Source organism: Poecilia reticulata, linkage group LG10 (assembly GCF_000633615.1).
Source record: "Poecilia reticulata strain Guanapo linkage group LG10, Guppy_female_1.0+MT, whole genome shotgun sequence".
In the NCBI taxonomy this organism is placed as follows: domain Eukaryota; kingdom Metazoa; phylum Chordata; class Actinopteri; order Cyprinodontiformes; family Poeciliidae; genus Poecilia; species Poecilia reticulata.
Genome location: NC_024340.1, coordinates 27175390 through 27191151, shown reverse-complemented (window position 1 = coordinate 27191151; position 15762 = coordinate 27175390). Strand labels below are relative to the sequence as shown.

Sequence of the window (15762 nt, the reverse complement as noted above, 5' to 3'; positions counted from 1 at the left end):
GATGGATGGATGGATGGATGGATGGATGGATGGATGGATGGATGGATGGATGGATGGATGGATGGATGGATGGATGGATGGATGGATGGATGGATCCCGAAGGTCTCTCTGGCTGCATGTGTGCTCCCCCTCCCTCAATGTCTTCTCAGTTTTTCAGATCCATTTCCCTGCAAGACCAGAAGACAGCACATCAGAAACGTGAGCTCCCGTTATTCCACATTCAGAGAAGCTCTCTCTGCAGTGTGCTGCACAGCCAGCTCTGCTTCTGCACTCTTCATCCTCACACCCTTCAAAAGTAGCGGCTTGGAAACGGAGCGTTCCGGGGAACGGACGTGCCACAGCTGCTGCCATGCTCTCCATGTTGTCTCTCTCTCACATTAAACAAACAAAACAGCCATAAATATTCTCTGACAGCAACATGAGAAGCATGATGAGCAGATCTGCACTCCTCTGCGTTACATAACAGATCTTCCCCCCCACCACCCKGTCTCTTTTTTTTCTCTCTCTCTCTCTTTTTCYTGCGGTCTTTTTTAAACTCTAGCTCCCATTTTCCTTCTTAGCCATGGAGCTTTCTGCTTCCGGAGTGGCTCACTTATGAGCACAAAAAGTTGGTTCATTGTGTAATAAACTACAAAGTGAGTTCTGGTTGGTCTGATTCCCCACAGAGAAAGTGTGTTATTAAAAAGGGGGTTTGCCAGCCTGCAAATATGATGCATTGCTTCCTTCTTAAATTAGCTGCAAGCTCCATCCCCCTTAGATGATTAAAAAAAGAAAAAAGAAAAAAACGCATTCATAGTGTCGRTGCAACCTAACATCATTCTCCTCTGTAAAGCTCCAACTACTGTTGGTGTTTCAGCGATAGAAATAGGGTCAAATTGAATGAATAATTTAAGTCTTTGGCTTAAAATCCCAAGAAGACTTTTACAAGACTAAACCTGAGCCTTATAGGTAACAATAACAACAACAAAATACAGCAAAGAAAATTAACTTGCTGTAAGCTTCAGCTCCAAACGGGTGAAAAGCAGTCAGAAGAAGGGCAAAATAGTTTTCAGCTGGGACATTTCTCAGTACAGGTTCTTGGAAAAGCATTCTTATAGCTTTAACTCCACCACATTAAGTCTGGTTACATCCACAAACATCATTATTAATAAGACTTGTGCAGCTCTGTAATTGTCTTCCTGATATCTCGGCTGATTGATTTTACTTTCCCATTGTGTCAAACAAGACAGCAGTGTGTTCCAGGCGTGACCTGAAAATACATCCACAGGCGTGYCTCCAAATGTGACATCAATAATTTTGAAGACAAYGATGRATGAGTCTCTCAGGATTGTGGCAATTAGCAAATAGAAATGATTTTYGTCATCCCAACAGAACCGAAATAAGAGAAGTTTGATCTGATTCAGCTTAGGACAGTGAGAAAAAAAGAGCTTATGTGTGTTTTTATTAGATGTATGTASATTTCTGSTTCAATTTGAGTGGGCAATGTGCAAAAAAATCTTTGTCTCTGTATGACCGGCTGATGTAAGTGAAGTGAAGKCAAAGTTTATAAGTGAAGTGAATTGTATAAAAAAAATCTGACTCAGAGAGGCTCAGTGYATCTGCATTCCACGCTTTTTAAAGTTTCATTTGCAAAAAGTTTAAATTCACATATCCATTCCTTTTCACTTCCCAGTAATGTAATGTTTTGATGGTCTGTCATGCAAAATACATTTTTWWWAAAAAMCCTGAAACCTGGGGATGTAATGCGACAAAATGTAAAGGGTAACAACACAATACAATGTTATGAACTGAGAGAGAAACCCGCCATATTTTAAATAATGTCTTCCTATTTAAAATATTAAAACTAATTTCCATTATCCGCCTTGAGTCTTGTAAATAGTCTTCTTGATCATAACTTGTTTGGCTAAATCAAACAAACATACAATTCAACTGTAAAAATCTAAACTATCCAAATTGTACCATAAAAAAAGAGAATGACTCACGTTGCCGACTCAATGGTTTCTTTGGTCAGATATATGTACCAATACCCTAAGTTGAAAAGGGCAAAGGTCAGGGGAAAGAGGATGCGGGCGTAGCGGTCAATCGGGCTTGTTCCGGCAAGCTGAGGGATTTGAGGAAAAGCCGAGCCCTGCTGGAGGAAAATGGGCACTGGGGGGATATCTCCGGCGTCGCTGCAGCTCACTGAGTGGTTTCTCCTCTTCAGGCCTTCTCGGTGGCTGCTGTCCGTCTGAGAGGAAGGAGGCAGGAAGATTCAATTGGTGAAAAGTTGAGTTTTTGGATATCAATAAGAAAAACAGTAGAAACAAAAATGCACTCGACATGAGCTGAATTCTGCTAGTCAAATTCAAGTATGTTAACATTCAAGTGTCCCTATAGAGCGCAGCAGGTAGTTTCCTAGAAATTCACTGGCTGATTTCAAAACGAGACAAGGAGTATTTGGATTTGTACTCTGTTCTCACACTAAAGCTATTTTTAAAACATCCAACCATGAGCKTTACACGTGAGACAGATCCCAGGAGGACACTGTGGTGGCTTACTGTATTAGCATAAAACCTATAGCTCCACATGAAAGCACAAAACAGCAAATTTATGTTGCGAGGGACACTTAATGGGGTCAATAATGGAATCGGCATGATTTGGAAATGCACAGAAATGCTTATTTGTGTTCTAATTTGTATTCTATGCCTTGTTCTATGTCTTGTGGAGCAAAAAAAAAAAAACTCTGCACACTTTCCACCTTTTGTTATCTTTTGTAACAAAAGGTAACAAATGTATACCAAGAATAAGTATAACGCACAAATATTTTAATCATTGACATCACATTGGCTTTCCCAACAACAAAATGTCGGTGTATGCTAACTTCTGAATTTAAAGAAATTAACCAATTTAAATCTAAATAGGATTWTTACTAATCCCAAATCCAGTAATTATTAGTAAACATAAATAATGTTGGTCATTCTAAATGACTTAAAACAGGAAAAGACTGTATTTAGTATCAGACARTAAGAAAAACAGTTTTCTCTCTTTTAATAGACTGTGTGTAAATAAATTGTGTATTCGTGAAGGATGGATGCTTCATTTAGTGACAGAAGGAGCCACGGGTTCCTGCTGTCATTCTCTTCAGTGTTTTTGGATTCAGCTACAGGATATCTGTCTCTTTTAAGCCTCACTGAAAACTAAACAAAGTCATCCATCTTTTAATGCCACAAAATTCAACTACTAACAGATATTGTGTCGTCATCGTCACTGCCAGCGGCCAGCACCTCCAGCCGGTCTTGTCTGGCTCTCTGCTTCTTCAGGCGGTTTGCCTGCAAGGTGGCAAAGTAGTTCACTGCTGCAAACTCAACGAGGGCGGAGGCCACGAAGGCGAAGCACACAGCGATGAACCAGTCCATGGCTGTAGCGTAAGCCACTTTGGGCAAAGACTGCCGAGCACTGATGCTCAAGGTGGTCATGGTCAGCACCGTGGTGATGCCTAAAGGAGAGGCAGATATTTGTTAATCAAGCATGCATGAAACTTTATTGGTCACAGTGATTAGCAGACATTAATTGCATAACGATGCCGACAGGAAGGGTGCACACCAGCGACGGTACGTGCTGGAACAGACTCTTTGTTGATCCAAAAGGAAACCTGCGACAGCACGACTACCATGATGAGGGGGATATAGGTCTGTATGAGGTAGAAGCCGAGCTTTCTCTGGAGAAGGAAGTGGACCACCTGCACAGAATAGTGACCTGRAAAATAAACGGGACATGTGAAGTTAGAAGCGCTCAATAAAGAGCAGAGTAGTACATGATAACAACTCTGTTCTCTTGTTAAAAAAATTGATGTTCTGAACCTTAAATCYTTGTTRTATTTTACAAAACTTGAAGAATCATTTGGTCTCTTATTCAAAGGTCTTGCATCATGTATGAAGTGTGAAAGAAGAAGAGTAATCTCCTTACTGATACRACGTGTTACCTGTGTTTAACCTCATTATCTCACTGGACAAGATCTGTCCAACCAGATCGTACTGCAGAAGACTAATTGACTCTTTGGGACAGTCGACAGACCCTGCTAATCCTTTCYTCCAGGTGAAAATAATTTCACTGTTGGTGTACGCATCTAAAAGAAAAACATGCTCATTCAATCAAGTGTAATGTCTAAAACGGTGGCAACTAAATGATGCTTGCTCTGTTGAGAACATCTGCTGTACTCACAGCTCCCAAACCTGAGAGGACAGGCGTGGCCGTCCATGGGGAAAGCCATGAGGTTCATTGGACACTCTGCATTGATTGTTAGTCTATAAGCAGAATACAAACAAAAAAGACTCAATTCATATTGTTTTCTACTGAAATATGATGCTACTCTATTGCAATATATTTAATTATAGCTCAAGTACAGGTCTCTTGAAAACAAAATAACACCTCATAGTGTAGAGGACAGTCCCATTCTGCATTATACGGAAGAGCTTGTTGGGCGTGGTCATATTATGGGAAATGGACTTCTTTGAATTTCTAAAAAAGGTGTCTGGTGTCCAAATCTTGTCCACCATGCGGTTGTTAAGACGTAAGATTTCAATGGGGCCCTCAAACTTCAGCCGCTCATCGACCCACATCTGACGGAAGAACATGTCCATGGTGTATTCCTGAACAAAAACACCATTAGTGGACAAAAAACAGATATTTTTAATGACCCCTAACTCAGAGTTTATTCTATAATGTGCATATTTAACACCAGAGAGAGCTTTCAATATGCAGTGAAAGGTGAAGGGAGATAATGAGCGATGATGGATGCCACTCATCACACATAATCATGAATCAATCCATTCGGCCATTCTCGATGTCTGACATGTTGTCATATTGATTTCAAGGCCATCAATAATGGAGTTATGGGGCTAGTCAGACAAATTAAAGCTTATTAGATGGTCACATGGCAGATGATCACTGAGGCACCCGAACAGTCTGCACATATTCAGTACTGAGCAGACGTCTTGAGTCATCAATCATTTATTTAGATTTTGCTTCAGAGAAAACAACACTTCTCGTGTTCTAAAAAAGTTGTGTGGATGGATATTTATCCAGACGTTCTAAAGGTCTTTTTAAGTTTTGTTTGGGGCTTTGACTGTTTTATTTAAACATGAACATTTTTATAGTAATGTTTGTATCTGTGAAACTCATGTTGTGTGTACAAATTCCACACAAGTAAGAATCAATTGGACCTTTCTATATTTACAGCTTTAAAAAAACATACTACATACAAAGTCCAATCTCATATAATCACTGTAGAGTTTTAATTAAACATGGTTATTTATTTTTGGGAAACATACTCTAACCACCTCCATCACCACTGAGAAAATTCTTTAGACAAACTTTGAATTTGTTCATAATTGCTGAAGCTACAGAAAATATCTTTGGGTGATCAACTTTGTATTATAAATTGTACAAGAAAAAAACAACATGTAGTATTCAAAAAGAATATTTTTTGCAAGGCATATCTTACCATCTCAACATCTGAAACAGGCCCAAAACTGGTAACAAAGATGTCTGTCTTCACCTCTGTAATACCACCTACAACAATGTCAGACAAACCACCAACGTATTATGCATAAAAGGCATAACACAGTGACTGGGGTATGTTATATTTTTCAGATTACAAAAACAAGTTTTGTAATTACCTCCTGAACCGGGTCGCAGTCTGTTGTCATAGCCATCCAAAAGTCTATCCAAAATGCGAGTGATGTTGTCTGAGTATACTTTTTCACCTCCTTGTGCCTTAGCTACACTGCATAGACATAGAGATAGTTACGCYTTAAGACTTAAATTCCCTTGTAACAATTTTAAATTCAAGACTCACCTAATCAAGCAGATTAGAGCAGCCACTGATAAAGGGGCAGCAGCCATCTTAAGAAACAATTATAATTTTTCTGTAATTTTCTAACCAACAATAAAATATGTGTAAGAGAGGTTCTCTTTTCTGTGTAGCTACAGCGTCTGCTTAAGAATAGTAGGCAGTGAGACGAGAACAGTAATCTAATTAACAGATTAGTAAATCCACTCCATTTTTAGACAAACTGTGGATTCGCTTTATAGGTGTTGAGAGAAAATTACAGCATCATTCAAATAAGAAATAAACACCTCAATTCAAGTCTAACTAACAGAGTTCAAAGGTTACTGAGAGTGTCGTGTTAATGATGCATCGGGAAACATGAACGTATTTGCAGTTCGTGCAGTCGGACAGCAGGGGGTACTGCAGGTAATATAAATAAATACATGACTACACTCAACCGGAAACAGATGGAGAGGAAGAAGTGGAAGTTTGTTGTGATTCCGGATAAAAAGACCCGCACTGGTGACCAGTATAACCAGTACGCGTTGTCAGGCGCTGTGAAGCGGCAGCATGTCAGTCCACTTTGAGGAGAGGAGCGGGGTTGTCCCGTGTAAGACACCGTGGGGGTCCTGGTACCAGACCATGGAGGAGGTCTTCATTGAAGTCCATGTGCCTGCAGGGACTTCTGCTAAGGAGGTGAAGTGCCGCTTAGGAAGCAGAGACATCGAGCTGCAGGTCGGAGGGAAGGAAATATTCAAGGTAAGAAGCGAGGTATTCGTCTCAGAGAGTAATTATCTTTTTCAATTGTATTATACAGACAAGTTTAGAACCACCCTAATACACATTTGGGTCTAAAGATACAAAAGTACAAAAAAATTAACCATAAATATGTGTAAAAAATGGCAATAATACAAAAAGAAAACCATGTAACAAAAAGAAAATGGTCAAAAAATAACCTTAAAATGAATAAAACCTTTAGGGCCATCCATTTCTTGTTTAAATTCAAGCAAAAACAAATCCTTAGACACATGCCAGTAAAGGGAGTAGTGTTAAAACTGACTCCAGTGACTTCAAGTACAGCCACAAAAGAAAAAGAAAAAAATCTGAATGTTTGGAAAAAGTTCAGTTTTTTTGTCACTCATTTCAGAAACTGAAACTCGTAGATTCATTCCTCATATAGTGAATTATTTCAAGTCTTTGTAACTTTTAATTTTGATGATTATTGCCTACAGACGATGAAAATCCATTATACCCTCTCAGAAAATTTTAATATCGTGAAAAGGTTATAGCATTCTAATAGGTTGAGTGGAAGGAAAAAGTATGGTAGTGAAAGGTGGACCAGCAACAGCGATGGCCGTAACTTTAAAAAGCTTGTCGAGTAAAATTCATTCAAGGATTTCTGGGAGTTTCACAAGAAGTGGAATTACTTTTAAGATGCCAGACATTTCTGTTTAAAACACCTTTTATTGAACTTTTTGTAATATTCAAATTTTCTGAAATACTGACTTAAAATTTGTACTATTTCTAAGCCATGATTGTCAAAATTACAGCAAATTTAAAAAAAAAAATCATCTTATGTGCATTGTATCGATATGAGTTTGACTTTCAAAAATAAGTAAGGAAAGACAAACAGACGATTTATATAAACAGTTTACACTTTTCTATTTATTCTTGTAGTAACTTATTACAATCATCTAGTCCTAATGTCATACTAGTCTTGATTGCTGCATCAAAACATAATGTATGTGTTTTTCCTACCAGGGAAGGTTGTTTGACATGACCGTGTCTGACGAGGCCACATGGACGCTGGGTGAGCTGCAAACGCCTCAAAACGTTCACCAACTCCACCTGAAGTTAATGTTTCAAAACATCTGTCCATCCTGATTTACTCTCTTTTCTTTTCAGAGGACAAATGTCTAATCCGGATTGTCCTGATGAAGACGAACAGAGAAGCRGGGAACTGCTGGACCTCGCTGCTGGAGGGCGAGTACTGTGCGAATGCCTGGGTCCAGGACCAGATGCAGAGGAAGCTCACGCTGGAGCGGTTCCAGAGGGAGGTCAGTTAGACCMAAAACYGCTCAGACACACACGGGGTGCTGCCAGGACACCGTAAAGGGGAGACACACCTTTAAGTAAAGCTTTTTTTTTTTAATGAATGAAAGAAAACATTTGAATCATAACATAATACTAAAGATTAACTACACAGTTTTATACAAGATTATTGCAATGAATAATAGTGTCTTGCAAAGGTATTTGTACTTTTTTTTTTTTTTTTTWCCCTACTCCATCCTCAAGTCTCACTGAGACCTTATGTGGTATCAGTGCATCCTTAAAAACTTTAATAATCCTCTAAAAGTTTCTTTCCAATTCATAGATTTTAACTTTAATCTGGTCTATCACAAGAAATCCAATAGAAATATGTTGGATTTTGTGGTTCTAAAGTGACAATAGGTGAAATTAACATGGTGTAACGGCTTTTARGACTGTATTTTAACAAAACCATACAACTGGAAAAATTGTCAGAAATAACCTTAAAGTGACGAAAGATTTCCGGATCATCCATTTCTTGTATAATTCAAGCAAAAAAAATAATAATTTTGCCAAAAATAACCATGCTATATATACATCCATGTTAACCACAATGCTTTAATCTCTACAAGAAAAGGCTAGATGGACTAAGATTCTCACAGGTTCAGTGGGTTGAAGTGTTTTATATTGTAACCCATTGTTACAATATTATGTTGTGTTTTACTGTACAGCACTTTGTATCAGCTGTGGTTGTTKTAAAGCGCTTTATAAATAAAGTTGGATTGGATTGTAAATTTTTATTTACACCAGGTTTGCTTWTTGAAAAAGCTAAGTTATTGCCAACAATCGTATGATTCTGGCATTTTTAGGAAAGAGCAAAAGCACTTTTGCTTTTTGAATTTTAAGTCCTACTTCAACATTAAAACTCTATATAACCGCTATTTAAACTGTTAATGGTTTAAAATTTATTCCTTGGCTTAAACCATCAACTGTATGTGACTTTTATGTGACCTTTTTTTTTTTTTTTTTTATTTGTCTAGAATCCTGGATTTGACTTCAGCGGGGCAGAGATTTCTGGAAACTTTGCTGGCGGAGGTCCAGATTTTTCCAGCTTACAACAGTGACGGTCTCTTCTCTCCTGACTTCCAGCAGTGGATGTACTTTTTTTATTTTTCCTTTGAGAACAGGAAATCGGTTCCAGCCAGACAGATTGACCATAATGTGTCAAAGTTAGAGACTCTTCACAGCAGTGTCTCCTTCTGGATTACCTCAGTCACAGGGAACTTTTTGTAGACCTTGTTTGACAAGTTGTGTTGCTCATTGTACAAGACAAAGAATCAAGACTTGTAAAAAAAACAAACAAAAAAAAAACTGGTTGCCTTTTAATAATGAGAATGCACTCAAGTGTAGCTTTTCAATAAATTTTTATTGAAAGGTGCACAAACATAAGGTCAGATTGTGTATTTCTTTGACCGTTTTGAACTCCAGAACACGTTTTATTTCTCCTCACTAATAAAATGTACTACACTGGGAAATTGGTAAAGAAAATGCAAAACAAGTTCCGACCTACATTTCCACGGCAGTGCCCACTTTTCTTCAACTATAACCAATCGAGTTATACTGTAGAGGCTTTGTGCGTCCACATAACTGACAGGATCGCCACCAGCTTCACTTTGCTGGTTAAAAACCAGACTTCCCTCGCCAAAAAAAAACTAAAAAAAAAGTCATCACCTTGGGTAGGAGTGTGCAATTCAGGACAGCTTAGCAACCTAGGGTGAGAGTTAAGGATTTTGGGCCCGATTTCTTGGTTCCATTTTTGCTAATCACAAAATCCTTCTCCCTCCTCTTCCACATGGTGGACTGAGGACCTAGGTGGTTCAATACTTTTAGCTTAAAACCAGCAACCCATACCAAAATCATCTGGGTACGGATTAAAACAAGAACATACTGTACACCTGTGCAGGCAACTCAACCAGGAAAGTATAACTTAACAGGATGTGTGGGAGGGGTGGGGGGAGGGGGGATTGGCCAATTTGACAAAGCAGTATTCCTTGTTATTGGGAAGGGGGAAAAAAAGTTTCCTAAAGGTTTCATATTTTCCTTAAAGAAATTCATTATCAAGAATGAAGATCTGCAAGGAAAACTAAGTGGACGACCAGACAGCAGGAATTTCTCCCTGCATGCAAGRCCATCCATGCACCTGCTTTTCAACAGGCCGACTCTGGGATGGTGGGAAGATGAGTGATCTTGTAGTAGCTGTGCTTCAGCTGGCGCGCGGTTCTTCCCGAGATGGTCCAGCGGAGTCTCTGGCTGTTTGGTCTGGAGCATTTGGTGTTGGCGTATTCAGCCAGGCATTTCCCGACCAGCTCTCTAACACACACCAGGTCTCCGTCTCTCACCTATACACACACACACACACACACCCACAGAAATCAGTACACATGAGAGCATACTGTTTTACTGAGCAACACTAGATTTATTGTTTCCAGTAGAACTCACATTCAGCAGGTGTTGCAGATTTTTCAGGGCCTCAGATATTTGATTCATGTGTTCAGGGTCGTGTTCTTCCTGGGCCTCGAAGCACAGCAGAGCCAGAGCAAGAAGAGACGGCTGTGGAGAAAATAAATAAATAAATGGTGATGTTTTCACAGGGTTGGTACACGTTTTTGTTTCCCAAGTTCTAATTCCAAGAATTAAGACTTCTTAGTCCTTTACATCCGTTTTAAAATATAAACATTATGTGCATTTATTGGAGATGTCTGTTCAGAGGGCAGGGTTTGCATTTGCTACCAGAGAAAAACTGGAGACTGGACAGACAAAAATAAATGAAAGAAAATAAGAATGGACAGAGTGGAGCGATGGAATGATGGGTACATTGTTTAGGCAACGGATCATGCAACWAAGTCTGGTAATACAAATATTTTCCCTACTCTTATTTACATWCATACTTAAACAGATGTGGAAAACACAGAAATCAAATTCTACATCTTTTTTTCAGTAAGGACCTCATGTTCATCAAATAAATGCCAATAAAAAAATTAAAAAGTTAGATAAAACAGAACCAAAGCCAGCATTTAACCAACTCTGAACCCTAAAAACTTAAAGAGTGAAACACGTTTAATGTGTCATCCGTTTTTCAACGGCAGCAATTGTAGATTTTTTGTATTTTTTAACTCTACAAACAAGCCATATAAAGATTACTACAGGAAGCTACTTGCCAACAGTAGAACTTCCTTTATAATCCTGTAAATACTTGAGACCAGGAAATGTGGACATCCGTTTTGAGCCTACCTTGATTTTGGAGAAGATGAAGGAGCAGTGACAGGCTTTGAGCTGCGCCTCCAGCGTCTCAATGCTCAGTATCTCCCTGCTGGGAAAATCAACCAGCATTAAAACACATTAAAAATCCACATGCAAGAACAAACTTTGTCAATTGAGTGGGGAGGATTAAACGTAAATCTGACAATAAAACAAATTGCCAAGAGTGAATCTGGACTACCTAAATTACGTAAGCCGCCAAATGTGAATATTATGATTCAAATACATAATTACCAGTGACAAGGCTTTAAGGAAACAAATTTACATRAATAAAATGTTATAAAAGCTTCTTTCTGGTTCCCTATCCTAGAGCTAAAACACATGCAAACTTATAGTGAAAACTGTTTTAGATGTAGATCTATGTCACAAAAAGACGCCATAAAAGTAGTTTTGAGTCCGACAGAAATTTAAAGCATTACGAGATTTTTTACCCAGATTTATGCAAAGCATATGTTCAAAGCCTTCATTGGATTTTTACTAAGCTCAGACAAACTGCTTTGATGCCGTTTATACTTTTAAAACAGAAATGAATAGTCACTAACAGTTTTGATGCATTTAATGAAATGAAAAGAAAATCTGACTTTCAAGTATTTGAGTGAACAAAAAAAAAAAAAAAAGGGGGCCAATTTCAATCACTGTCAAACTTAAGTCTTTTGTTAACAACAAGCCATTGAGGATAACGCGACTATTTGTTCTAACCTCTCGGCGTCGAGCTGCTCCTGGATGTGGCTGTGAAACAGACGGAGGAAGTGCAGCGCCGTCGGGGCCTTCACTTTCCAGTAGAGCTTTTCCATGATGATCTTCTCCATCCTAATCATGTCAGACACAGTAAAGCGATTCTGACTAATGCGGATTAGGTCGCTGGCCAGGGGCACGTTCTTCTCATCTTCTGAGGACTTCACAGCGATGTAGAAGCAGCACAGGCCAACACATGACAGGTGCTTTGGTTGAATCTGTAGGTAACAAGCAGAGGCGTCTTTAGTGCAAAGCTACTTAGTGGATTTAATGGGACTAATAATTAGAGATGCCTCAAGAAATTGTCTCGAGAGCAGAATCTGACCATTTTTACTTTGATTAGTTTTTGCTTTTTGTCCTTACGAAAACAAYAATTACTACATAATTGCAATCGGTGTATCTCTACTAGTAACATGACATGCCACAACWGTATTCACAAACCTTCATTACAGAGAGGAATCGATCGAGCAAGCTGACCGCCAACGAGAACGTCTCTGAGCTGAAGCCAAAGAACCTGCAGAGATAAAGCAGGTTCTTCACCTCCAGCTCTCTCAGCCTGGTGGTCATCCTGAGGCCGTTGTCCTGGGCGGTCTCCATGAGCCTCAAGCCAGTGAGCTTGGGTTGGCATCGGCCCTCCAGATCCATCAGGCCCTTTACTTTTACTGCAAAGGCCTGTGCTCCAGTTACTGTGTCAATCATCTAGACAGAAAAAAGTAAAACAACGCTGAATGATGAAGACAAAAATTAACTCCGAATCCTGACGCTAAACACCCCCCAGGTAGGTTATGAAGCCCAAGGTTTCTCCAAAGTCTTAATTTTGATTCCAGTTATCTTTTTCTGCATCAAAAGGTAAAATATACATCAATGTGACAGTYTGTTGATTCTGTTATGTCCTTCAGATGATGTAATAAAAAGAAGATTCAGTTTATTTATAGGCACTTTACAACTAAAGTCAATTCAATGACACATAAAGTCCAATTGATCTTRCTTAAACAATGCATTCAACTTAAAATTGATTTTAAAACGTTTTTAAACCCTGCAGATTGCATCCAGATAAGGTTCCACTTTTACAGACAGTTTAGGAACTTAGGCTCGTAAATTAAAATATACAACTCAGACAGATTCACACTGATTAAAAATAGCAGTAATTACAACTACAATAAAAAAAAATCTACTAAATAAAGTTAATATATACAAATGAACCAAATTAGAGATTTGGTGCGACACAGGACACCTAAAGGGGGGCTGCTTCCATATTTGTAAGTAATCCAGTAGCATGTCTCCCTCTGAACTGGACTAGAAAATAGGTAATATTACACGGATAAATATCTATGATGTGTGAAAACAGATTTTCCAATAAGGCTTTAGTTGAACCCRCGTCATTTTAAGTACCTAAACCAGCATTACCCTCGTAGTTTTTACATATTTTGATTATTTGGACAGGGATCGGGCCTTGTTGGGGCAGCTCCTGCGTCATGTCAGGACATGTCCCTGCCGCACACACCAACGGAGACTGAACGCCGTTACAGATCCAATTCAGGGCAACACAGCTCAAAACACAAAATACAAGTCCAAACKTAAATATAGAGCACCAACAACATTACTGAGGTGGATATTACAAACTTTAAAGTAGGGAAAATGGTGAACTAGAAATCATACGGAACCGATTGTTGGCTACCACAGCTAAGCTAGCTACAAATCATGTTTGGTGGCGTTGCTTGTTATTCGGACTTCTAATATAAGAAAAAAGTTGAACGGTTTGTGACTAAAACTTAGCAGGTATAATTTTAGCAATATACATAAAAAATAAAATGTTAGTTTACTTACCTTGAGTAGTTGTTTTTAATATATTGAACTAAAAGAAAGAAATCTTCACACGCTCTTAGAAAGCGAGTGTAAAAAGTTACAAAAAGCAAAAATKTGTAAGTATGAACTTTCAAGAAAGCAAGTTTTAAGCATAGGTGAATTTCTGCCTATGCACACCCCCTACCCTTGGCGTAAGGCGACGGGGAAAAGGACAGTTTAGGTAAATAAGCAGGAATAAAACCACACCATGCCCAGACATTCTGAGCTTTCATTGGCTGGTTACTAACGTCATTTGTTTTGATTGGACAGGTTACCAATCACTCTAAACTAAGCCCTGCCTCTTATTGACTTCAAAACCAATCGCAGTTGAATGAAGACTGACAGAAAGAACCGAGCTCTATCTTGTACTTATTAGGCTATACGGACCAATATTTASGAAATTATTGTGAACTTTATCAATTATATATGACAAGAAGCGACAAAGCATTTATAGTATGAATTGGTCTTTTTTGTATTTTTGATTTATTTAGACTATCAAAGTTTCTGAAGTTCCTGCACATAAGTAAACATTTTTTWAAAAAGATTAAAAAGTATTCAAAAAGACAAATAAAGGAGAATTTATTTCCGGAAGCGCCTGAAAATATATTGTTAAAACATTTATATTGTTGGGCCAACAGGTACGATTTTTATTTTTATTTTTATTTTTTTCAATTTACCCGGAAATATAGGCTACTGCGGTTTCCAGAACAATCTGGAAGGAGCCAGGAGAAGCCAGATTTTGTTCTTTTCACTGCTCTTTTTAATCAGAAATCACAACTATTTGAAGAAGCGAATGCATTTCCAAAGAAAAAACTTTACTATATCACACTTCAAATCTGGAAGWGATCAAGCCGACACAAATCTGGCATCAGGATTTGTTGACATTAGGAGAGTTTAATCTTGCATTTATTCAAATYCAGACATTTTACGTCATAACAGTATAGTACTCAACTTCTGTAGTTTAAAGTGTTACATATTACATATACATCTTTAAGAAATTATATAAGAATATAAATRTTTGAATAGCAAGACACCATTCATTGTTTTAAATATATATCAATATAGTTTCTGAACTACAGTTCATTTAAAGTGCTTCTAAATTATAACATGACTACAAACAAKAAGTCCTTTGACAGCATTAGCACATGAGGGTATTATATATTTCACAGTGAATTTTTTAACATTCCATTTACGAGCAATACAAGGAAAGAACAGGATGATTAACACATTAAATGTGTCTTGCAAAAATATTCAGTTTTCAATATGTTGTCATGTTACAACCACAAACTTAAAAGAGATTTTATGTGATAAGGGAAGTGATACATGATTTCAGAGTTTTATAAAATAAATAAATAAATACATAAAATAAAAAGTGTTGCATGTGTTTCTGTACTCTAGAATTTCGTAATAAAATTCACTGCAACCAATTCCTTCAGAAATCATGATTATCTAAAGAGTCCGACCCATGTCTTACAGYATCTCACATGGTACATGTACATGGTACTCCGATGCTTGAKTTTTTTAGAGAACGTTAGTTAACAACAAAGATCTTTTTGCAGACAAAGGAACACAGCAGACAGGATGTTCGATATCCAATCTGATTGGGTTTGAACAGGTTTAAAATTTTGATTTTTAGATCTGCAAAGAAGCCATACCACATTAGACCATGTACTAATTGCGTTGCTCTTTTATATAACATAATAGCATAATAAAAGATACAGAAGTTAGTGGCTGTAACATAGTCAATTTTTGGAAAAATTCAAGAAGTGTGAACACTTTTGCAAGGCACTGTAGAACAAAAACACATTTTGGCGAAGCAGACGTCTTAGCACTTGCAGGAATCAAGTTCAGGAGCCATGCAGAGACAATGCCACAGCACGTTGTTTAAAGGTGTGCAGATAAAGTTATAGATGACGTTGAAGACATCAGGTTGACTCACCTTGAAGCTTGTTTTAGTTCTATAAAATCTTTATTAAACATTGTAAAAATAAAAAGACTTGATTGTTAGCCTGACGTTCTCATGCGGT

The 15762-nt window shown here is 38.0% G+C and overlaps 3 protein-coding genes across 3 annotated transcripts; 1 reads left to right on the top strand and 2 right to left on the bottom strand.

Moving 5' to 3' along the window:
* Positions 1-22: 22 nt before the first annotated feature.
* Positions 23-5972, bottom strand: gabra6a (gamma-aminobutyric acid type A receptor subunit alpha6a). The gene is made up of 10 exons (XM_008420044.1): positions 5837-5972; positions 5658-5764; positions 5483-5550; positions 4408-4628; positions 4201-4283; positions 3962-4105; positions 3583-3735; positions 3225-3475; positions 1983-2227; positions 23-167 (listed from the first exon to the last, which is right to left on the bottom strand). Exons 1-10 carry the CDS (start codon positions 5881-5883, stop codon positions 146-148), a joined length of 1341 nt encoding a protein of 446 aa, XP_008418266.1. The 5' UTR covers positions 5884-5972; the 3' UTR covers positions 23-145.
* A 312-nt stretch (positions 5973-6284) lies between these two features.
* Positions 6285-9553, top strand: nudcd2 (NudC domain containing 2). Its single transcript, XM_008420047.2, has 4 exons — positions 6285-6568; positions 7571-7619; positions 7715-7866; positions 8878-9553. Exons 1-4 carry the CDS (start codon positions 6380-6382, stop codon positions 8959-8961), a joined length of 474 nt encoding a protein of 157 aa, XP_008418269.1. The 5' UTR covers positions 6285-6379; the 3' UTR covers positions 8962-9553.
* A 104-nt stretch (positions 9554-9657) lies between these two features.
* Positions 9658-13882, bottom strand: ccng1 (cyclin G1). The gene is given in 6 exon segments (NM_001329063.1): positions 9658-10236; positions 10337-10447; positions 11129-11207; positions 11855-12108; positions 12332-12589; positions 13718-13882. Coding segments are annotated over 5 exon segments (894 nt in total). The 5' UTR covers positions 13718-13882; the 3' UTR covers positions 9658-10044.
* Between the last annotated feature and the right edge of the window lie 1880 nt (positions 13883-15762).